Genomic DNA, 24767 nt, shown 5'->3' with positions numbered 1-24767 from the left:
AGAAGGTGGACAGAGGGGACGAAAAGATCTGACCTCAATATGAGGAGACTCTCCTTCTCATTAGAGGTCCTACTGAAAGATGTGCAGGCATGAAAACAAGATGTCACCATGTCCTTTATCAGCCACAAGGCTGGAGGACTTTCATTATTTCTCAACTTTTACAGCATCACCCATGGACCCAACACCTGAGACACATTTGATCTGTTTGAACTAGATGACTAACAAGAAATATGTTTCTTTGGCAATGCTGCCAAATTTTCAAATAAGTCTACTATTAGGGAAGGTCTTGGGAAAGACAGTTAATAAGATGTAATTTTCTTCTACTTTGGCTGTTTCCCTTCTATTCATGCAGCCATATCGCATGCATCTGTTCCCATAGCAACACAGTCAAGCTTTGGTCTCACAAGGGATTCTTGAATGCAGAAATCACAAGGCCTTACAGACTTTGAAACAGCTAGTCAAAGCTTCACACACTTAGGCATCCAGGAAAAGACAGCTTGGTTTGGGGGCTTGTTTCCTTGTTAAGACTTATTCTCAAACACCCCTTGATCCCTGTTTGTGTCAGCTGTACATCCAAGGAAGCAGAATGCCACGGTCAAGATAATGTCCTGTGCAGTAATTCAGATCACTTATTCAGGGATTAGTTATTGAATTTCTCCTAGGTTGGCAGTCTTATCTATACATGTAAAATGCAATTTAGAAACAAGCATCATAAAAATATAAAGCAATATGTCAGTTTAGATATGGTGGGATACTGCTGACTGAAGCAGGTATTTTATGTGTATGAATATTTTTCTGTATACGTATCTGGGTATGTGCCTGCCTGGTGCCCATGAAGGAGGGCATTCAATCTCTTAGGAAAGGAGTTACAGCCAGTTGTGAGCCACTCTGTAGGAGCTGGAAACTGAAGCCAGGTTCTCTGCAAGGACAGCAAATGCTCTTAACCACTGAACCATCTCTTCAATCCTAGAAGCAGGTATTGAATTAGTCCTCAGCAATGGTCTCCACCATCTCCTACTAATCACACAGGGTCAGAGCAATACATATAGTTACTACAGCTGAGACTACAGACTAAACATGTAACCTTGTAAGTTTAGTATGGGTGCTTAGTTAGAGTCAGCCCTGTTCACAGCACCCATAACTGCAACTTTCATCTCTGGCATCTTCACTGGGCGCTGCAATGTGATTTATATAGCAGACTAGTTGCAAGACTGCCCATTGTTCAGATATATATATATATATATATATATATATATATATATATATATATATATATATAATGTGTGTGTATGAGAGAGAGAATGTGTGAGTGAGTGAGTGTGTTTTTTGTGTGTGAATGTGTGTGTTTGTGTGTGAATGTGTGTTTTTTGTATGTGTTTGTATGAGTGCTTGTGTGTGTGTGTGTGTGTGTGTGTGTGTGTAAAGGCAAATCATCATAAGGGACACTGGCATTTACATTTGCCAAAGAAGAGTAAAGAATATCTTTAGGACTGTCAGAAAAAAAATAGAGCAAATATTCTCATTTCTCTTGGAAATCCTTTCTTTGGGATTTGATGGCTGTTATTGATATATGTTCAATGCTTTTGAGAAGATGGAAGAAAGAGGAAAGTCAGGTAAAAGTTTATTATGTGATTAGAGCGAGTGGATTCTCTGAGTAGAAAGCATGTGTGGACCTCTGTGCTCATCTTTCTTTCCTGACTCCAGAGCTGATGGAATTCTAGGCCTCTGACATAGTGTTCTTTTTATCTTTTTCTTTTTTGTTTTTTGTTTTATCAAGACAGAGTTTCTCTTTACTTCTGTCCTGGAACTAGCTCTTGTAGACCAGGCTGGCCTTAAACTCACAGGAGATCCACCTGTCTCTGCCTCTGGAGTGCTGAACCTGTATATTGGCAATTGTACATTTCCTATATTCCAGATTAATAAAATTTATACTATGTTATTCCTAATCATGAGAGTTAAATCATTAATCTGGTATTGCACAGTAGGAAATGAAGGAGGATTTTATTCCACCTCTGTTATACATGCTTCTTTGAGAGAAGGATGATGCGTATCTCTGGTACTTGGGGTGATCTTATTGAGAATGGCCCCAATAGGCTCATATGTTTAAATTCTCGGTCCCCACTTTGTAGAACTGTTTGAGAAGGACTGGGAAGGATGATCTTATTGGAGTGGGTGTGGCATTGCTTGACAAGGTGTGTGACTGAGGGATGGGCTTCAAAGCACATTTCAAAAGCACACTCTAGGCCCAGACTTGCTCTCTCTGTCTACAACTTCCAGATCAGATACGAGCTCTCACCTCCTGCTGCAACACCATGTACGTCTACCTGCTGCCATGCTCTGTGCCAGGATGATGACGGACTGACCCTCTGGAACTACAGTGAAACCCTAACTACATGCTTTCATTTGAAAGTTGCCTTGGTTTTGGTGTCTCTTTCTAGTGCAATAGAACAGTAACTAATATAGGACTCTATGTGAAGATAAAAAAGGAACTTGGACATTTCTTCCAAGTGAGATTGAGTTGAGCCAACAGATATCAGGTGGCTGTAAGCACTCTTCTTACTCTGCTCCTCCAGATGTTTTAGTACCCATGTCAGCCCTAGACTCAACAGCATTCTCCTCCTTGAAGGAGGCTGAACATAGAGCCTAACGAGAATCCTCTGTTCCCGGTAATGTCCTGACGAGAGCAACAAAGTCCTAAGGAAGCTCTACTCAATGAGGATGGACTGCAGCTAAGTCGGGGCTCTGGGGATGGCAGACTGAGGGAAATACAGGGCGCTGCCTGCTTTTATAAGTACAGTTCGCCAGATCAGTCAAGCCTGCTCAGGGTGGGCCTTTTTCCTTCCTGGCAGGTTCACATTGCAGAGATAGGAAGCTGAGCAGTTGTTAAGTTGTTGGCAACAGATCCTACATGGCCTAACTAATGTGTGTGTATACAGACATACATGTAAGTGTATGTACATATGTGTTGAATCCAGTGGACAACTTTGAGTGTTGTTCCTTAGTAGCCATCCACTTTGTTTTTGAGAGAGAGTCTCTCAGGGGCCTGGGGCTCATATGTAGGTGCTGGGAATCAAACCCTGGTCTTCACACTTGTATGGGAGGCACTTCACCAACCAAACCAACTCTTTGGGCCCAAGTCTAGTGTATTATGATATAAATCTTCTTTAAAAAGCATTTCAGCCATTTTTAGTGATTAATAAGGTATAAGATTTTTTTTAAACCATGCTTTAAAAGTAATTTACTTTGTTGGTCTCTTAATTGAAAGTTTACTTTCTCCTAGGAAGTTGAGCAGTTGTTGAGTTGTTGGAAGCAGATCCTCCATGTCCTGACTAATTCCTATCTGGCCCTTTACAGAAAGTGTGCTGACCCCAGCTGAAATCATTCACTTCACAGCTTTTGAAGATCAAAGCTGGAGAACAAAGAGCGAGGGAGGAAATGCTGCCCACTGAACTGAATATGTTATCTGGGTAAGATTTCAAGAGAGAAGCAGATTATACACATCCACGCTATTTTAATCTGGCATTCATCGCGGCAATGTCAAGGTGAACAACTAACATTTGTTGAACGTGTCTGGGCACTATGCTGGAAAAATTTCAACACAATAGGCATTTGAATTACTTATGTCAAGGGAGCTTAGGCTGTCCCCGAGAAGAGGTGTTAGGGGAAAATAAGCAAGCAGCAAGTCAACTGGCTCATAACCCTAGACACTAGAAGGGGAGCTAGCTCCAGAATGGACAATTGCTGTTCATTAGTGTCTGGACATAAAAGATGCTAAATGGAGTCCTCTGCTTGATTTGCAGTTTCCCTACAGTGTGAGGTCAGAAATATGTGACTCTGTCTACTGTAAATGGAGAGTCAAAAGAACAGAGCTGGAGCTCCCCCATGCTCACTCTGTAAATCAATGGAGTGCGCAGGAGTGCCTGTGCACTGTGGGGCAGGGAAAGTATCTGTTTGCTAAACGACAATTTAAAAATCATAGCTTTTATAATTAGAATAGAGACTTACTATACTGTCTATTCTATATGAGCTATGGCTAGAAAGAAAAACTCCAGCATGTAAGTAACATGTTTACATAGATTGGAATTAGCAGCAGCACCTGGGTTGCTGGGCAAACTTGTGTCCCTGCTGAGGAAGCATCTTCCTCTCCTCTCTTCTCCTCTCTTCTCCCCTCCCCTCCTCTCCCCTCTCCTCTCCTGTCGTCTCCTCTCCTTTCTTCCTTCCCCTGCCCTCCCATCTCCCTTCCTCTCCTCCCCCTTTCTTTTCCTCCCCATCCCTCAATAAAATTCATTTTTTTGGGTTTATTTATCATTCTATGTTCATTTTGATCAGAAAATAAACTTGAAACAGTTGTTTTCACGGATGACAACCAAGAATTCTCTCCTCTGTCAAACTTGCTAAGTTTGAAACCTCTCTAAGTTATTGTCTTTCCTGCATATTCATATTGTTTGATGCTTCCATTTTCAGTATAAGCCTTTGCCTTTTCAAAGAGGTATCTATTCTCTTGGGAGCTGCCTATTCTCTGTAAATTCATTTTTCTCTGGCAACAGTGCCTCCTCCTGACTTCTGGTTGGAGCCTTCATTTGTGGAGTCTGAATCCGTTCTGAGGCAGGGAGTCATATTCCATCTTTTCTTGGCAGACACATAACCCCCCCTTTCAGATTGAAAAAGAGTCAGGCACAATGTCTGTGAAAATAGGGAGAAGAAGTGAGAAGGCAAGAGGAGGCCAAGCATTAAGAAGATAAGAGGTTTTTTTTTCTTCCTGAAAACAAAATAACAAAACAAAGCAATAGTACCAAAGGCAAGGAAAATAAAAATAATGCTGGTAGAACCCACTCTTATCAGCTACTTTGGGATGAATGGAAATTATGAAATGAAGAGTTTTGATTTGCCAAGGCTTTATCCACACGAGCCATACCAAAACCAGCATAATGCTGGCTTCTACCACCCACGGGTGTTGCTCTGTGGAGCTCGCCTGTGCCTCTGCTCCTCTGAGGTAATGGAGCTTATGAAGGGTTTCTCTATTCTAGTCAACTCTAGGACCGGACAGCAACTAACCCACACAGTAAGGAGCACACTGTTTAGGTGGTGGTGTGAAGATAACTTTTGTTCACTTAGTGGCAGATCTAAAGTTGTCCTAAAATGCCCTCTAATTTGTATGCAGGTATCCACTTTTGCAGACTGAGTATGTACGCATTAGGGCTAAGCAGTGCATAACATTTCCTGATGGGCAGAGGACGTGCAAGATATTTGTTGCCCTGGGTTTATGTACCAGTGTAAGCTATGTCCTAATCATTCACCAGGACAACACAGTGTAGGCTTCTGATTGAATAATCCAAATTACAAACCTGGACAGAGAGCCAAAACCAATGTAGGACATTTGGGTAATGTGCTCTGAGGCAGAGTGAGATGGCAGTAGACACTTGACAGACACATGGATACCAGAGTTGAACTCCTTCCAAAAGTGGACAAGAGAATCCAGCAAGATAACCATCCCACGTGGCTACCCAAGCTCACTTTATTTCTCAGGGTTTGCTAAGTCAAAGCATTTTCAAAAGGTGCCCCCAATTACCTATTGATGCTGTTTTTCTGTGCTAACATCTGCCAGTCCTTGCCTTTGGCGTTGGGGGTATCAAACGTAGCACAGATCCTCTGTCGGATGGAATAGGGAATTTTGAAGGCTTTCGGGCCAGTTTGTGCAGGGAAAGTGCTGTCCTCTTGGGCGAAGAAAGTGATGGTTTCTCGTTCACTCTATAAACAAGATAAACATTGCATGGTCAGATCCAAAGGAAAATACTGCTGACATTTTTTTATTATTATTGTTTTTGAAAATCTGTGTTAAGATACGTGCTCAAAATGCATACATAAAACACACTGACAGGTTCCTTAGTTTTCAAAATAGTAAGGACCCTCTTTAATGGCCCATCTGTCATGTCCTAAAGATTTACAGGCGCCTTTTCCACAGGGATATCATAAGCCACCAGATCCTACTATATTGCCTTGCCTGGTAAAGGCAGAATTGAGTGTTTCTTATTTTATTTTTATTTTGTTTTATTTTTTAAGGCTCTCGGAGATAGATGAGGATTACTATGAAGAAGCCACCTGGTGACAGATTTGGGTTCAGTATGAGGAATGACCCTCTGATATTCATTGAGGCCAAAGATGAATGGGCTGATCAAAGCAGCAGACTGGGAAGCTGTAAGGGGAGACTGCATGTTAATGCTACAGAAGTTTGTTCTATTCCCAGTCCTGAAGCTGTGTGGCACTGTGATAAATCTTGGTTTTGATTTAAGTCCCCTCAGTGAGACAGATTCTGCCAGAGACCACACTTCTGTGAGCTGTGTACTGTGTGCTGGCTGGAAGCTTCTCTGCGTGCCGTCTGCCCACCTGCTTCTAATGGACAGCTGTCCAGTCAGGATTTGCTATGTTAGTGCAACACAACTGTCAGGTCACCACATCCAAAATAAAGTCACAAGGGTATCTGTCAGGTTGCAGCAGTAGCTGATGGGCTCGTGTGGACTAATAGAATCTGAAGATGTCACAAGTATCTGGTGGAATGAAGCCCATGACTATTATGTGCCGTAAAATAAAAGAGATACTGCTGACATAATTAAAGTACCTAATCAGGTGGCTTTGATTTAATTATTCTCCTTTTCCCCTGTGGGTCAAACTTAACTAGGTAGCCTTGAAAAGGAGAAAAGGGTAAGTCTCTTGGAATGTATTCTCTCTCTCCTCTCCCCCCCTCCCGCCCCCCCGTGTGTGTGTGTGTGTGTGTGTGTGTGTGTGTCTGTCTGTCTCCTCTGTGTCTATGTCTTTCTCCCTCCTTTCCCATCACTCTTTAGCCTGTACTGGGTATTTAATTCAGGGCCTTGTGCAAGAAGGCAAATACACTACGACTGAGATGCACCCCCAGATTTGGAGGAAGATGGCAATGACCATGCTGAGAATTAATTGCCTGTAAAGGAGATGTGTAACTAGGAGCTCAAAATAACCTGCGGTCTATGGCCATCATATGAAGTGGGGACCAGCATTCCACAGGATAAGGAACTGAGTTGTAGCAACAACTTGGACAAGCGTGGACTCTGAGCCTCATTAAGAATATTTCCCTAGCCAATCTTCACTTGTGGTTCAGCTAGTGAGATCCTGACCATAGAACACAGCTATGCCAAGTTTGAACTTCTGACTTATAATAATAGGATTTCTTTAGGGTGCTAAATTGATGATAATTTGTTATGTTGAAAGAGAAAAGGAAGGGCAAGGAGGGCTGAGGGATTGATGACGAGGCTTTAAACCCCACTCAGCTAGCATTTGTATGGCACATTGCATCCTTCTTCATGTCAGAACATGGCTCGTCACTGCTTTCAGTCCTGTACTGATTTCTTCATGACTCCTGACCTTTTAATGTCTTTCTACTGTGGGCACTGCAGCCATCGTGACCCTCTTCAGAGAGTGTCAGGCTTGTGCAACTCTAAGAACTTGGGTGTGGCAAGTTTCCTTCAAAGTCTGTCAGCTAAAGAGTCTGGCTGATGGAGAGGCTTTATAAATGTTTGGCAGTGTTTCTTAATTTTTCCATTATCATTGGACATGGTTGCATGTCTTGGGTGTTGAAAACCCAGGATGCCCCAAAGCATATCTAAGATATTCGAAGAAAGAACAGCTTCACGGTCAGACGTTTGTGTAAGGTACTGCATCCCAAATTCCCGTTATCATTTAAGTTCTACTGACTGCTTTCCGTTCTCTTACATACTACATTACAGAACAATCTTATACAGATTTTTTCAGTGTTGGTGTTTGGTCTGGTCTAATAACAAAAGCAGTTTTAAAATCAGTCTTTTAAAATGGCTCTGCAGTAGGACTCTATCTTCCCTGGCTTGTAACTCTGGATACTATATAACCTTTATTCTCAGCTCCCTAATGAGACTTCCTGCAATGTCTACAGACTCGGGAGACAGTATAAGAGCTTGTAAAAAGCCACCCACATAATTTTTGACACACCTGAAACTGCAAGCTGGACATCCTAGTAACTACACCAGCCTCCATTTTACTGCTTCAAAACAAACTGGAAATTCACAGAGCAGAGGGGTTATGAACGATTCTGTGCAGGTGTTAGTCACACTATGCCTTGGAAATTTATATGAAGGAGAGTCTTCATGGAAGAGGTGTTGAAGTTGGCCTTGAAGGATTGGTAGGCATAGGCTGAATAGACTTAGGGCTGATAGGTACTTATCCCAGACAGAGTGGACAGTTCTGTTCTGATATATTGGGTGGTTATAAAATAAACCAACTCAGCTTCTTACTGTATAAAACAAGTTACAAGTAGACATTATATTTTATCATGGTTTGTAAAATTTCTTTTAGCCTCTAAAAATGCAAATCAAGTGGGGACAGCCTCCTTACATATTTCTCTGACTTGAAGACTAGAGCAGAAAGGAAGAGAGGAGCGAGAGGAGCCCAAAGAGGAAAGGGGAAAAAATGAATTTTCCTCAGGTTAACACTAGCGTCTCCTGTGTGAAATGGTACCAAAGGTATTAACCTAAGGGAAGATGGCTTGAACGTGAAAAATAAATGAATAAAGATCCAAGATAAATAATTACAACATGGAAAATTAGCTTTCGACAACCACATGCTATCTTGAATTGTTTAGACTAATAGAATCTTGGGCTGGGAATATATCTTGGTTGGTAGAGCACTTGGCTAAAAAGGGTAAGGCCTTATATTCTAAAAAAATAAGTGTGTGTGTGTGTGTGTGTGTGTGTGTGTGTATGTGTGTGTGTGTATGTGTGTGTGTGTATGTGTGTGTGTGTATGTGTGTGTGTGTGTATGTGTGTGTGTATGTGTGTGTGTGTATGTGTATGTGTGTGTGTATGTGTGTGTGTGTATGTGTTGTGTATGTGCGTGTGTATGTGTGTGTGTGTGTATGTGTGTGTATGTGTGTGTGTATGTGTGTGTGTATGTGTGTGTGTATGTGTGTGTGTGTGTGTGTTCATGAGGCTTGGGGAAAAGGGTCCCTTTGGGAATTTCCCTCAGTTGCTTCCCATCTTATTCATTGACAAAGGGTCTTTCACTGTACTTGATGCACCGTGGTTCTACCAGTTGAACAGCAAGCCCCAGTGATCCTCCTGTCTCTGCCTCCACAGTAAAGGACTTAGAGATGTGCACCACTTCACCTGGCTTCCGACTCCATGCATGCTGGGGATCTGAGGTTGGTTCCTCATGCTTCACAGAAAGCATGTGACCAACTGAGCAGTCACCTACAAACTGTACTCTTCAAAATCAAAATAATCAGACTGGATCTCAGACTGCATTGAGACAAGTTAGGATAGTTTAACCCCCAAGAACCTCTTGGCAGGAGAGAAACCACTTTGAAAACAGAAAACGAAGTAGGAGAAAGTGGCTTTCCTTTGAAGAATAGAATATATGACTAGAACATACAAGGTTGAATTTAAAACTAAGCACTTTCACATTTATTACACTTTAATAAGTGGATCCATTTCACTCTTAAAATTTCCAAACTTAAATATTTCCCCTCTACCAGGGTGGCACTTTATGAAACATTTATGATGCATTCTAAAACACATCTGAACCAAGTAATAAGAATGCTGTAGGTACATCCCATTCTCTGAGTGTTTAAATTAAATATGCAGAGGAACAGTAGATTTTCATGCTCTGTACATCTGAGATAAGCGGCTGCTACCTGGCTTGCATAGGGAGTTGTAAATCACCAGGAGATTCCAAGTGCTCTATTTTATAGCAGACAAATTATCCCCCAACTTCCACTACTTTTGGAGGAAAGATAAGAGAATTGCTTAAAGGGGAAATTGTAACATCCAAGATTCTCATTTAAGTCATTTCTACCCAAACTGTCTTCAATAATATTATATTAGGAAAAAAAATGATGGGATAAATTATGTGAGGGTTCTTTCCTGTTCCTTAGAGTGTTCCAGGCTACAGGTTTAGACGGATGCCAGTGTTGATTTGAGAGAGCCTCAGTTGCCAGCAGTCATTATGTAATTCGACAGGATTGCATCTAAGAGGAAGGAATTCAGTGCTACAAAAGACTGACACAATTTTAGCCACATAAATTTTAAAAAGGTATATTATTTTGGCTAAAACCTTTTATTTAAGTGTCATTGCAAAGATGGTACTTATTTGGAAAATCATTTAGAGCAGGCAGACACATGATGGGAAATGACAGATGTAATAGTGCATAGAATCAATGTCTCAATGAGTATGATCACTGCATTGACTTAGACATGTAATACACATACATACCCATGAACGCAATGCTTCTCCCATGGTTACTGTCAAATATAGAAAGTTGTGACACTAAGAGAACCCACTCAAGTAAGACAAAGAATGAAGATCCTGAGATGAAAAGCATAGGGACTAGGGGAGCAAGATTAAGAAAAAAAATCAATGACATCTGTAAAAATCTACAAAAGTTCCATATTATTGTGATGGGGTTTACTCAATAAGCCCTAGAAGCTAACTTATGAAACTTCCTAAACCCCTAAAGTCAGTGTTTCAAGCCTGGTGACCAGGAAGTGTGACCTCCCTTCGAAACTGGTCTACTATTCCAAGTCATTCATGTCTAGAATGTCACCTTCCTGGGAAGCCCCAGCAATCAGTTTCTGAGCACTGTCCATCTTTAGCCCTTTGCTTAAACCATTTACGATGAAAGTCAATTTTAGGAAAAGGCAACAGTTGTTATTGACCACTGGATGTGTCCTTTCCCTAGACATTGGAAGGAGACTGAGAGACAGTTCAATGATAGCACATTCAGGATATGCATTCTTTTCTTAACCACCTATAAAATGAACACTGACATACTTCATCACCCAAATACTGGCAGTCTATGTTTTCTTCTCTTGTGTTGGCATACGTGCATGTGCTCTGACTTCTTTTTTTTTTTTTTTTTTTTTTTTTTTTGGTTTTTCGAGACAGGGTTTCTCTGCAGCTTTAGAGCCTGTCCTGGAGCTAGCTCTTGTAGACCAGGCTGGTCTCGAACTCACAGAGATCCGCCTGCCTCTGCCTCCCAAGTCGGGAGGCAGAGGTGTGCTCTGACTTTTGTGGGTGTGTCTGTGTGTTGAGGCCAGAGGACAACCTGAGTATTGTTTCTTCTCAGGAACTATCTGCCTTATGTTTTGTTGCATAGGATCTCTAATTGGATCTAGTGCTTACCTACTAGGGTAGGGTGGTAGCAAGTTCTACAAATCTGTATATCTCTGTCTCCCCAGAACTTGGCTTAGAATCACGCAGCCGCACACTTGCTCTGGGGAGTGATCTCAGGGCAACATGCTTGCACCGTAAGCTCTTTAAGGACCAAGATACTTCCATAGTTCTGATTTCTTTTTTGACAAAAGAATCTCTCAATTGTCACATCACTCCATTTATGTCTTTAAGAACAAAATTACTGGTGTTGGGATGTTTGCCACCAGTGCCTGGGCTCCCAAGTTGAACACTTGCATGATGGTTGGTCATAATGAGGCTCATTTTGGGGTTCTGAAATAATGTAGTAAGTAAGTAGAGACTTTGAGCCTGAAGTCAAGTCTCTCAGTTGGCACTGTGGTTGCACATCTCATTAGCTCAGTATCTTTAGTCAAGAAGGGTAACCTTCTTGATATTTTATATCACGTACAATTGGGAATGCAGTAATACTTAATCCACATGGCCATAATGGTTATGTGACAAATATGAAACAAATAAAACAGAGACGAAAATACAGGGGCTTTCAAAAGTTATTAGTTGTGCTCTAACACAGAAAATGCTATCAAATTAGACGTGCCTAAGATGCTCGAGGACTGGGCCAAATTCCTGCAGTAAATACTTTAAGCAATTAATAAACCAATCCTTGACAGAATGAAAAGAGCAGTAACGCATCTAAAATCAGAAGGCTGTGAACCAATTATTATCAGTCAACAACATATCTGATGCTATTTTGATACTTGTTTACAAGTGTCCAGAGATACTATGATGCTTGTCTTCTTGATGGCTCAATGTCACGATTAACTTTGAATCATTAGGAAAGAGATCAACAACAAAAGGTGGGAAGGATTGGGTTTCTTGGCTGATTTGCCTTTGATGTGGTTCATGAATTTAGTAAAGCAATAAAAAAAGAAGTAGGGTGTACCAATCCTCCTATTTTGTCCTTCTGTAAATTTCCTCAATAGCAGAAGTTGAGCCCCAGCATCCAGGTGTCTTATTAAAAACAAGGTTTTCAAACCTAGAATTCTTTGGTTGACCTATTAATAGACATGTCAGTCAATCCAGGTCGGATGCCTCTTTCTTCTGCCTTTTGATGGGTGCACTCGAAAATTAGGTGTTTTTGGGTTTTTTTGGTGGTGGGGGTTTCTCTTTTGTTTCTCATTTTTAAAGTCCATGGCTGGGGAGGCATAGGCCCCAGAGGGGAACTTATTACTGTTGCTTAGCCAAGTTGTCATGGTGACAAACTGCATTCTAAATATTTATGCTTCTAACCATAGACAAATGCTACTTAATCAGAAAAGCTTCTCTTTGCAGTGAACGGTAGTCAACACCGACTCATGACTGCTCAAGATGGTGAGGATGCGTGATGGAGCAGTGATCAGCCCTAGACGGGACATTTGTACTGCTCCCTCTAAGGTGCAGGGGTATCACAGAGGGAACTGAAAGAATGTAAGGGCTGGAAAACAGAAAGAAGGGCTATAACATGATACAGCCACTGCAAACATATCTCACATCAGCTGCAGCTGTCTGCCTGTGCAGAGCCTGCCCAAGACTGGGGCTGTCAACTGCCAATCATGGATTGGGCAGGGACTCAGAGAGTCCTACCCCTGCTTGCTGAACTTTTGGTTACTGATGGGTTCTGGGCAAGAGATGTAACTATTTTGAGTTGTGTATGTACTGATGAACCCATCACACACGAATGGGAAGTTCCAAGCCGTTGGTCAAACAGATGGTCCTAGCTAAAATCAGTGGGTCACAAGATGAACAAACAAAAAGACATGGATATGGGAGAGGGATTTGGTGGGGAGTCGATGACAGGAGTGAGAGGGAAATAAAAAATGGGAAATGAGAGTAACCAGCATGCATTGCGCCAGCGATTCTCAACCTGTGGGTCACAACCAACAAAAAGACCACATATCAGATATCCTCCATATTAGATATTTACATTATAATTCATAACAGTATCAAAATTACAGTTAGGAAGTAGCAAGGAAATAATTTTATGGCTGAGGGGGTCACTATAACATGAGGCACTGTATTAAAGGGTCTCAGCATTAGGAAGGTTGAGAACCAGTACATTATATACATGTTTGCAACTGTCAGCAAATTTTACAAATTAAAAAAAAAAACTAGAAATAAAATAAGTCATCTAACTTCAGGATGAACTATGACTAAAAGAGGTTACAATCTAAGAAAAAAAAAGTTTCCTATAGCATTTGTTTGTATTTTATCTGGGAAATGTATTGCATTAAATATGCCAGGACTGTTCACGAAAGAGTTTCTAAAAATACCCTGCCCAGATTTCTGGATGTACTTTCCCCATCAAAGCTGCTTTAGTACTAAATGCTAATTGTCAATAATGAATGCAAATGGTGCACATACACATCAGTTAAGACAGCTATCAATTGTAAGACACGATCCTTGGGAAAGCTATCCAGGCCTCAGAAAAACTATTTGGGGAATTAGCAATACTCACTTTGCATAAATAATGAGTTGAAATAAAAATGCAAAGAAGTGAAGATGCATTACAGTGATACACACTGGAAGGAAGAGAACTTGAAACTGAGTTTTTATGCTGACAAATTTACATGTTAAAATCAGTGGCTCACAAAACAAACAAAAAGACATGGACGTGAGAAAGGGACTTGGTGATGAGGGATGGCAACTGTCTTCTAAAGCGTTATTAAGAATCAGGTGAACAATAGCCCAGAGACCACCTGATGCTCAGCTACTGTGTTGACCCACCATGGACACATGCCAGCAAGTATCCCAGGTCTGCTATGAATTAGGAAACTGTTTGTTTGTTGTAGAAGAATCCCTGTACTCGCTCCTTCCCCAAAAGTCTCTCTACAGAGCCTTGATTAGGATCTCAGAAAGGTTGAGGTTCCCTGTTCAGTGGGATGCTCAGTTCAGTTCTGAGCCTGAGAAAGTGTGGTTTTCCTCATTGGAAACGAGAGTCAAGAGCCTACATTTTGAAGTTTCTAACAATAGCACAGCCATGACATATATGCGCTCTTTATTCCTACTGTCCCTTAGGAAGGTACTCAAAGGACCCACATCCCAGACTTACCTCTAGAATGGATGTCTGCACTTGGAGGATCTGTTCATGGCCTTTGAGCTGCCGGATGCAGATTTTGCAGGACAGCTGGGTGGTGGTGGGCGTGTAGCGCTCCAGGGAGAAGGCACAGTGCAAGGGCTGCCGGTTGCTGCTCCACACTCGGGAGAAGGGGACCTCCTGCAGTGGGGAAGGGTGGAAAAGGGGGGTGAAGAGCAGAGCCCTGCTTCAAGGAACCAGAACGGGAGAGACTTAGTCACAACAATTATGATGATGATGGTGATCATAGAAAAGATAATTGCCTAAGTGACTTTGGTGGAATTATAGAAATAATGTTTCAACATACGCCAGGCAGCACAGAAGTAATTAATGTCAATTCCAATTGATAACATTTGAATTCCCAAGCCATGCTGCAAGAGCTCAGATTTCACTCCTACACACACACACACACACACACACACACACACACACACACAAATTAGAATGAATACCACTAAAATTTAACCTTTTCTCACTAAAATTTTTCTTTTTTAGAAAGATTCTTGCACTTCATCCTTCTATATAAGCCAGGAGTAGAATGCAATTTTCTCATTTAAGTGATAAAGTTAGTTCTGGCCCACACCACAGACTCATGTAGACTTATGGCTTGTATAGGGACAAACACTGTCACTGTATCTGATACGACTGTACACAACCCAGAAAGGGCCACAGACATGCTTGGAACCCATACTGACATAACTATCTAATCACCTACGATTGGTCCTGCACAACAGAAATGAGAAATAATAACAATTTTGGTTCTGTCATATGCTCAGTGACTGATATAACTCCGTGGCAAATGTAGGTTTTACTAAACTATAATGGAAATTATTCCTTTTCCTCAATACTTGCTGGAGTATGCTAACAAAGGCATTTTGCTTTTACTCTGTTTTTGTTGTTGTTGATTTGTTTTGATGTGTTAAAACGTATCTCCTTCCTTAGTCAAATGCGGCTGGGGACTTGGCAATGACCATGGGAGCCCAGCTTCTAAGAGCCCTCATCATCACTTTTATTTCCTCCGTTTATCACCTCATTAATTTGCTCCTTCATTGCTAAAAATATAATTTTCTGCAATGCTGCAGCTGAAAGGTGGCAGGAGATGTATGAGGACTGGAAGCTGGAAACTCAAGTATGGCTGGTGATAGGCCTGTAATGTGTTAGAAGACCACGGCCACAGTTGTAATTATTCACTTCGAGGAAGTGTTTATTCCCGAGCTCTAGTGTTCACATTTATTTGTACAATCTGCTTCCCAATTTTCTATAAAAGCGATGCAGATATAAATCTAAATTTTGGATAGTACTGTGCTGTTCAGCTCTGCAGATGGTTTGTTGACTGTTTCCATCTCCTCATTATGGATAGAAGTCTCAGGGGAAGCCTCACCTACATACCCAATGGCTTCCTGACATAGTTGTATACAGCTCTGCCTTAGATGTGTGTGGCCTCAGGGAGGAGCAAGCATACATATAGGCCAAGGGAGACTAGGGGAAGGAGGCTCCATTGATTTAGCTATGGGGAAACCCTCATGATTGCTGGGTTAGGGCTTTCTCGGTGCAACCTGTTGGAGTGTGGAGCACCCCAGATTCCATAAGAAGCATCTAATCTATGTTTTATAATGAAACCCGATATATACTCACTGGTCCCAAAGAGTGAACTTTGGTGGAACAGTGCCTCTGCCTGTCATTGGGACTTTAGGAACAGGAGATTTTGCTTATGTCTCCCTTTGGGAAGGGATTTTAGCAAAAGATCCTTTCTGGAGAATGCATCAATCATAGATGGATTTTAAAATTTTGAGATTGTGCTACGCTTAAATAGAATACACCAGAAAGCTTTGGAGAAGAGAGAACAAACTGAAGTGTTCACAATTACCATCCATTTTAGCAAGAACATAACAACTGTGTAGGGCTTTTCTTGTGTTTGCTCTTAATCCTGAGTCAAAGAAAAGTCAGTAGACTTTCTTCCGAAGATGTACAGAGAGAGCAGAGGAGACCTCAAGGATGACTGTGCTTTGCAGCATTCACAGTCCCTTCTCCTGAGCCTTCTCCCATTCTGCAATTCATGGGTTACTCTTGCTTACTGCTCCAGCCTCCTACACATCTCCTTCTGCCCATTGAACTTGGTCCCATCTGCTTGCACAAGACCAACTGTCATCTCCCTTTGCAAGGCTCTAATAACTACGTCGTGGCATTTATCTCAGCATCAGTCTCTGGCACTGTAGTCCCGAGGCACTCTACAAATGCTATTTGGCATTTACTCCTTAGGCCATTTTTACCATCTCTCTTCCATGGTCATTTAGCAAACTTTCCTAACCCCCTTACACCTCACTGGAGCTGAATGAATCCTGTCTCACACATTTCTGCCTCTAGTCTCTATTATAATAGACAAGCTTGGCAGGGTGTGGGGACTCACAGGAGAATCAATGGGAAGTCAGTTGATTGGCATCCATCAGGAACAGCATCACGGTCTATCATCTCTAGCCATGAGAGACACTGATGTGACTGTTACCTAGCAACTTGGCCTTTACCCCATGATTCCTTTGCTTGATAGCTCACAAAAGACCTCAGTGCCTCACATTATAAATCCAGCCTCCTGCCTGGCCTTCTCAGGTGTCAACCATTTCATGACCTGCCCCTACTCTCTACGTTCTCTGTCTCAAATGAAATCTCCTCTTCACCAGTTGGTTTTGTAGAGCTACTTTGTAAGTCTCCTTCAGAAAAACCAACTACAACACAGAGCTGTCAGATCAACCAGTAGGATTTTTTTGCTAGGACAAATTACATCCAGTCAGTACAGCACAAAGTAAGCACTTGGCTTTCAGGGTTAGACAGAGCCCAGTTCAAAGCCTATCCCTCAAGAAAATCTACATTTTCTTCTATGTATTGGGATCCTTGGTAATGCTCACATTTTCTTTCACAATGGTCCTGACCACTTCTTTGCAAGTGCCTTCTCTCATATCACTTGCTAAGTTTCCTGTATTTTTTCCCCAAACACTGGAACATAGGAGATTAATGCTCTCTGCAGATAGTCTTTCCTTGTAGAAAGACATGAGACTCGGCATAAGAATGTCTTCTCTCCTATCTCTCTGTGCCACTGTACACAATCAAAACACTCTGAAATCTGCTTTTAAGACAGTACTGAAGGGATAGTTTTTCATTGCTGACTTGAATAGCAGCTGCCAATAGTGTTCAACAAAACATTTAAAAATGATAGAACTGGAAGGCAGGCGATAAGTGTATTTTCAAGGCAATTGTTTTTGCTTTCATTTATCCCAAAAAAGAAAGCAGAGGGGAGGGGGAGAAAAACCCACCCTGTCCCCCAAACAAAACAAAAACAGATCACCAACAATGCTCACTGAGCTGAGAGAAACTGCGCAGAAATTGTGCAGAGGACAAAGTATAGCAAAGTTATGTGTGGCTAAAGAATTCCAGAAATGTTTTCATTCTGGTCCCCATTATAATTACGTTCCGAGCAGATGGAGAGAATGTAAATCATAGCCTAGAAGGAGACAGACACTGACTTTTGGAAGACTTGTAGCATGTTGCAAAGACAGCTGTCTTTATCCCAGGGACATGACAACCTGACTTTGGGCTTTATCGGTTCTAAATAAATAAATGCCACCATAAAGCTTATCAAAGTTTTCCAATACAGACTCCAGTAAAGACAGAGGGAAATTATAGCAAAGAAGCATCAGGTCCCATGACCTGTTGAGAGCCGGGCTATTTAGTTATCTCCCAGGTAGGGCAAAATGGGGGTAGATGGCAGCTGCAGTGGATTCTCAATTACGGTCGTCTTGAATCTTGGGAAGGAAGCATGAAAGAATGAGTCATTTGGGGATGCTAACATTATGGATAGAGATTTTTCTTTAAATCAAGGTCAGTGGGTGCTGCCGACAGCCCCTCCCTTCTCTTGTGCAGAACTTGTGTGACATTCTGCATGACGGATGGCTCCAGTACCTGGTTAGAAATCAAAGCCATCCTCCTAAACACAGGCCTCTCTCCTCAGAGCTCAGGACACAGACCTAACTCATGCTGTTTCAAAACAGCCTGTCATGCAGCTGTGGCTATCTTGACAGGCAGATATTTTTTGAACCCCTCTCTTAGGCTTGTAGTTCCTTGGAAATTCCATCTTCCAGGAAAAAAAAAATACAGGATACCATCTTGGAATGTGTGCCAATTGTAATATATCAATTCCAAGACTGTCAATTTGTGGTCAGAAAAAGATAGTAATATCACCTCCAGCTTCCCATGCTTCGGGCTGGAAGATGATAGGGAGACTTAGTGGTTGAAGAAGAGACCACATCTCAGGACTAGCATGATTTTCTGTTTCTACATCATTTCCCTGAGAAAACCCGAGAGAGAAACAGGGGTGAGGGTGTCCTGTTATTTCCTAACCACGAATCCCTGCTGAATACCATTTCTCTGCTCTCTATACCAAGTTTGTCAGTATACACAATGATCCACTCAGGTCCAAGTAGGCTGACCACAAACCCAACCCAAAGTGCTTTGATCTAATAATGTCTGGAACAAATACAGCTTAGCCATTAAGCCCGGCATAATACTCACTCATACAGTCTGAGGGACTTAGTAATGGCACGGGCAGAGATTAGTGGGTAAGAGTGGTGGAAAGAAAGGAAGAGCGGAGTGGAAAGTAATTTTGGGTTAGAATAATGAAGTAGAAATGAAGACTCGGTGGGAAGCCTCCAGTCATTGGGAAAATGAAGCTGTTTTTCAGCCTTCCAAGACCCTTCTTATACTAGGCTTAATTACAGAGGCAAATATTTATACATGTTCACAACCTTCATGGATTCCACTCCACACTAGTAGTAAAGTGTGTTGGATTCCTTGCATTCCAGTGCCCTTTGGCTCTGGTCAGTGCTGTTGCATTCTGGGAAGTCTTCAGGTACCTGTCCCACCTCCCAATCTCCACCCCCTGACCCCTATCCCCAGTCCTGTTCTCTTCAGGGTATTCCTTCTATGTCCCTGGTTCTGGAATTATTGTTGAAGAGCCTACAAGTGGATGGCCTTTTCATCCATCTTTTTCCCCCCCAGTATTTTAAGCCTTAAATGTAATAGAGACTTGGGACTTAGTGACTTGTATCAGGCACAGTGCAAAGAGGCCCCAACAACCTATAAAGATTAATATACAGGTATTCACATGGCTAGAAAGATTTGTCTTAACAATACTCTGAAACTCAATCTGGAGGGGAAACTTTGAATCTGCCTCCTGGAAGGCAAAGACATTTAGGTCTTTATCATAGGCACTATGTTGATTCAAGAATCTTCTATCAGGAAATCTGTTGACTGTGCCAAATCAGAGGGGGAAAAATTGGGGCCTAGAGAGATGTTCCTGTTACTTTGGACGTTTGAATGATTTAAAACTGTATAGGGAGGAGTAGCTTCCAAAAGTAAGACTCATGAGACTTAAGTGGGAAAATAGAGACTTATATCCAATTTTGGATTTTTGCATTTTATAAGTTAGAAATATTGGTGGCCCAGCTTTCTCTGTCATGGAATGTCTGTGTTTTCTCTTTGCTATTTTGTTGGTTCCCATTCTCAATGACTATTTATCAGTGTAACGAGTGTGTTTGAGTGAGTGTGTATGTGTGAAGTATAAGTGGGTGTGTATGAGTGTGTGTACTACAAGAATGGAAAGGTTAAAAATCCCCATGCACCTATGTTGAAATACAGGGGTGAAAATGCCCTGTAACTGCAGATCAGCATAGGTCTCCCAGAAACTATTCCAGGGTTAAGAAAATGTCCTGTCATTTGAAGCAAAAGTGACCTACTTATGACAATGAAGAGATGTCTCAGACATCAATGTCAGGATCATAAACTTCACACGCATCTTCTTATGATAAGCATAACTGAATCACCCCGAGATGTTAAAAATATCTTTATTGAGAGACATATGTATATATATATATATGTATATATATACGTGTATATATATATATATGTATATATGTATATATATATACGTATATATATACGTGTATATATATATATATATGTATATATGTATATATATATACGTATATATATATATATATATATAGAGAGAGAGAGAGAGAGAGAGACTCTTGCTTTTGCTTTTCTCATCTTTCTCATTGCATTTGGCAGCAAGCACTTCACATATGAAGGGGAACATCTCTGTTCTCAGCCACAGCTATCATTCAAAATCATCACCCTGAGACATTATGCTTTTTCACTGCTGACTGTGATTAAGACAAGGTCTCACAATGATTGATTTTAATAAAAACAACACACAATCCTTACTCTTAAGCGGTTTGATTTTTTCCACCTCAGACCTATACTGATCAATTCAAAAAGAGGAAGGAAGTGGCGCATAACCTGAGAGGCAGGAACTTTTTCTCCCACTTGCAAGGCACCTGGGAATTTAGGGCAATACCTTCCACTCAAACCATTATATCGCTCAGAGTTTGGAGGTGCGATCCATACAGGAAGGCCTCTCCCAGGTGTACTGGTCACAGCCAAGCTGCATCTGTAAGAAGTTCCCTTGGTGGGTACCTGGCATGCAGTGAACGGCTTGATCCTCCAGAGGAAAGGAGGGATGTCAAGGACGGATATCTGCAGACTGAAGGTATTCCCTTTAAAATGCAACAGCTTGGGTTCTTCCAGGAGCTGGCCGCCTTGGTGCCTTTCATCAGAAACCACTTCCTGTGGGAGCAGAAAAGAAAAGGAAGAACCACGCTGAAGCATACGATTTCTTGAACACTACTGTGCACACTTGTGACATACACACACACTTCCATTGCCGGAGAGAACCCCACACTTGGGATTGGAAGCTGCTGGAAAATAATGGGCCTCGTCATAACATTTTCTGCATGTACACCCTCTACTTTAATCATAACAACCCCATTCCCCTGCTTTCTTTCCTCCCTTCAAAGGTCCCCTCTTCCCAAAAGGGCCCTTTTGCTACTCTTATATCTTAATTTTCAAAATCTAGAAATTGTGTGAGAATCCATGATTTTTTCAGAGTCTCTATTATTTCACTAATGGGATACTCATCAGTTTCATCCATTTCTTGTAAAGGAAATTTCATTAATCATTATGGCTGAATACGCCTCCTCTGTGTACATATGCCACATTTACTTCATCTATTCAGCCACTGATTAATGTCTAGGCTGATTCTCTAAGTTGGTTATTGTGAACTGTGTTACACTGAACAAGGCCATATAGGTATCTTTGTGTTATGCTGGCCTCGAGTTCTTCATGAGTGCTACTCTTGAATCAAACAGAGTATTTTTAATTTTTTGAGGAGCCTCCATACTGATTTTCATAATGGCCGTATTAACTTACGTTTCCTCCAGCAGTGTGTAGCAGGGCTCCCTCTGCCTCCATCCACTTGAACCAGCATGTGGTATTTATTTTCTTGATGGTACTCCTTCTGACTGCTTTTCAACTAACTGGAACTTTCCTTAAACTAAAACTCTTTGCCCCCACACTGATTCCAATACCACTGAGTTTCTAGGAGTATATGGATTTCATTTAAATGTGACATTACCCAGGCGGCAGCAGCACACACAGGGATGTACCTTCACAATACAGGCAAACAAAGTGCTCTCTGTTCTACTGCAATTCTTCACTAAGACAGGCATTATCTAACATTCATTTTTTTTTTTTGGCTCAAAATAAATGTTGTAGAGTGTGTGTTTATTTGCAGTAGCGTTCATAAGAGTTTTTAAGCCAAAAGGCCAGGGAAAAAAAATAAAACGAAACAAAGCAAGTTCTTTATCAAGTTAGCCTGACTTCAGAAACAAGAAATCAAATTTCCAAGGTAAACACTCTGTATGTTTCACTGAGAGATCGTTATAATTACACTCATGACAAACAAAGCCCACACAGGTTCTACTGAGCAAACACTTAATTGCTTCTGAATTTGTTGTGACCAGAATTACATTGATAGGGCAAGTGGAACAGCTAGATAAATATGCATTCCGAAAAATATTAAATTACTGCAGAAGTCAGGTTTTCAGTGACTAGAGATGGGAGCCCTCCCCAGGTCCGTCTGTAAATCACCCTTGACTTACAGTCTCCTTGTAGAGCTAAGAGAAATGCCAGGCCACACAGCCTTTGTGCATTATAGTCTCCAAGATGCTGGAATCAGTTGGAATAAGAGAAGCAAGCTGATGGATAAACACAACTTGCCTTTCGGTTATTAGAGGCTAAAAGCAGCCCCATGGTGTGTCTATCTTCTGCCTTGAGGTTTTGAAGGTTCTAGGAATTTGAGGTATCAGAAGTTCATATTATTAGGTAATGATTCTAATACCGACTTACATCCTTGTCTTTAAAAATGTTTTATTTTGAAATAGGGTATTACTAAGTTTTACAGGCTTACCTGAATTCATAATTCTCCTGCCTCAATCTCCCATGTGATCTGCACACCTGACTATATAATGACAATTATATCAATGTTTCTAAGTAGTTTGCTGGCTATTATTTTTGTCAATTTGGCATAAGCTAGGGTCACCTGGAAGAGGGACCCTCAATTGAGAAAATTACTTAATCACATCGACGGGTAGGGAAGATTGTTGGACATTTTCTTAATTAATGAATGATGTGGAAGTGTCCATTACACTGTGGGCAATACTGTCCCTGGGTATGTGGTCCTGGGTACATATAAAAGAAAACTAAGCTATTCGTGGGGACCAGGTCAGCAAGCAGCATTCCTTTGGGGACTCAACTTCAGTTTCTGACTCCAGGCTCCTGCTTAGGCTTGATGATTTCTGTTCATGATTGACTATCACTGAGACAACTGAAAAAAATTAATGAAATTTATGCCGTTGCAATGCTGAAATGGGCAGCCCGTTCATGGTTAAGTTGATGAAGATGACTGACCAGGTCTCTTCCTCAAATGGGCACCAGGTCTCATTACAGATGGCTGTGAGCCACCATGTGGTTGCTGGGAATTGAACTCAGGACCTTTGGAAGAACAGGCAGTGCTCTTAACTGCTGAGCCATCTCTCCAGCCCAGCCCTTTTCTCTCTGAAGAGCTTTTGGTTATGATGTTGTTTTTCATCAGAGCAATAGAAAGCAAAATAAGACAAGTAGGTTGTGGAGGGGTTGCTCCTGTGGTATGGCATGCTCTGCAGCTCCTGCTTATGGGAAGAGCGTCCTTGGGGCTTATACACCAGTGGAAGGCACACTTGCTACGAACATGGAGATGTTCTCCTTCTTTACTGTCCAATACAGTATTCTAACTATGAACATGAACCACTTGAAATGTGGCAGTTGTGACTGCAACACTTGATTTTTAATGAATGTAAACACACACACACACACACATATGTGTGTGTGCAATTATGTTTTGTCTTTTAGCTTATTGATTTACAAAGACCAACTATGTGATTTTAACATTATTGCCTAGTCTTCGGCACAAGATTAAACAGTTACATTAATTCTGAACCAAGGTAATTATTAAATAAAAAGACCCAATCATAAACTAGTCACAATATTTCATATTCAAAAATGTATAGCTGGCCATAGAAATAAACTCCCAAGTACAAAGAACTTTACAATAGGAGATCTTGACCTTGTCAGAGAATTGCAATCTTGGGTGGAGTGCACTGTGATATTCTTAAGAGCTCAAGAGCCGTGGGGTTTTGCTGTTGCTGTTTGTTCATTTTTTCATATGGTTTTGATATTTAGCCCAGGAGGACTTTGAACTAAGGATTCTCCTGTCTCAGCCTATAGAGTGATGATGGGTATTGTAAACGTAAATCACTGAAACCAAGTGCATCTGGATTGGTGAAGCAGTCATGCACACACCGCTGCTGAACTCATTTTGGTTTGTCTACATGGACAATGTGGCCTCCTAGTCACTCCTGTTTGCCTCTTGTTAAATCTCCTCCTGTTGAAACAATTCTGTTACTGAAACAAAAAGGCTGGGTTGTGTGTATATCTAAAATGTACTTGAAGTGCTCTGGACAGTGGTTTTACTGGGCCTTCAACTTCTTCCTTTCATACTCAGGCCTGTAAACCTTGCAGCTCTTAAAGCTGCAGCCAGGAGAAACCTGCACATTGTGGCTCACTGAGCTCTTTATGTTGATTTAATGAGACAGCCAGCAATATTCAGGTATGCTTCAGGGATACTAACAGAGGCAGGCTGAATTTACATATTTATGAGACAAAACTGTTTGAACTTACACATACATACACACATATACACATTGTGTTGCTGGGGTGGTTTCTTTTCAATGCTTTACATGAACAATATTTCCCCAGGTTACATTATTGATAAACATAAGAACTACATCTGGAGGAAATCCTTTGAAATTAGGTTCTAAATCCACATTAATGCCAAATAAGTAATGAGTACCGAGAGGTACTGAATAGAAGTGCCGAGTGCCATGAAGGGGAAAAATGAGTTTTTTTTTTTCTTCTTTACATCCTGAGATGAGAATATGAGATCTTAATTCTTTGTTTTCCTCATGTTAAAATTATGACCGTGTGT

General features: G+C 41.3%; 1 protein-coding gene across 6 annotated transcripts in view; it reads right to left on the bottom strand.

Moving 5' to 3' along the window:
• Positions 1-24767, bottom strand: part of Unc5d (unc-5 netrin receptor D) — a 511352-nt gene that overhangs the window by 6315 nt on the left and 480270 nt on the right. For 5 of the 6 annotated variants that reach the window (XM_038327783.1, XM_038327784.1, XM_038327785.1 and 2 more), the window contains 3 exons: positions 20822-20971; positions 14273-14437; positions 5570-5748 (listed from right to left, as the gene is read on the bottom strand). In XM_038327783.1, the coding sequence (XP_038183711.1) occupies positions 5570-5748; positions 14273-14437; positions 20822-20971 (494 nt within the window). The remainder of the gene's footprint in view (positions 1-5569; positions 5749-14272; positions 14438-20821; positions 20972-24767) is intronic. The other variant, XM_038327789.1, reaches the window with a different exon arrangement.

The sequence above is a fragment of the Arvicola amphibius genome, chromosome 4, assembly GCF_903992535.2.
Source record: "Arvicola amphibius chromosome 4, mArvAmp1.2, whole genome shotgun sequence".
NCBI classification, from domain to species: Eukaryota; Metazoa; Chordata; class Mammalia; order Rodentia; family Cricetidae; genus Arvicola; species Arvicola amphibius.
This window is presented reverse-complemented; position numbering and strand designations above follow the sequence as displayed.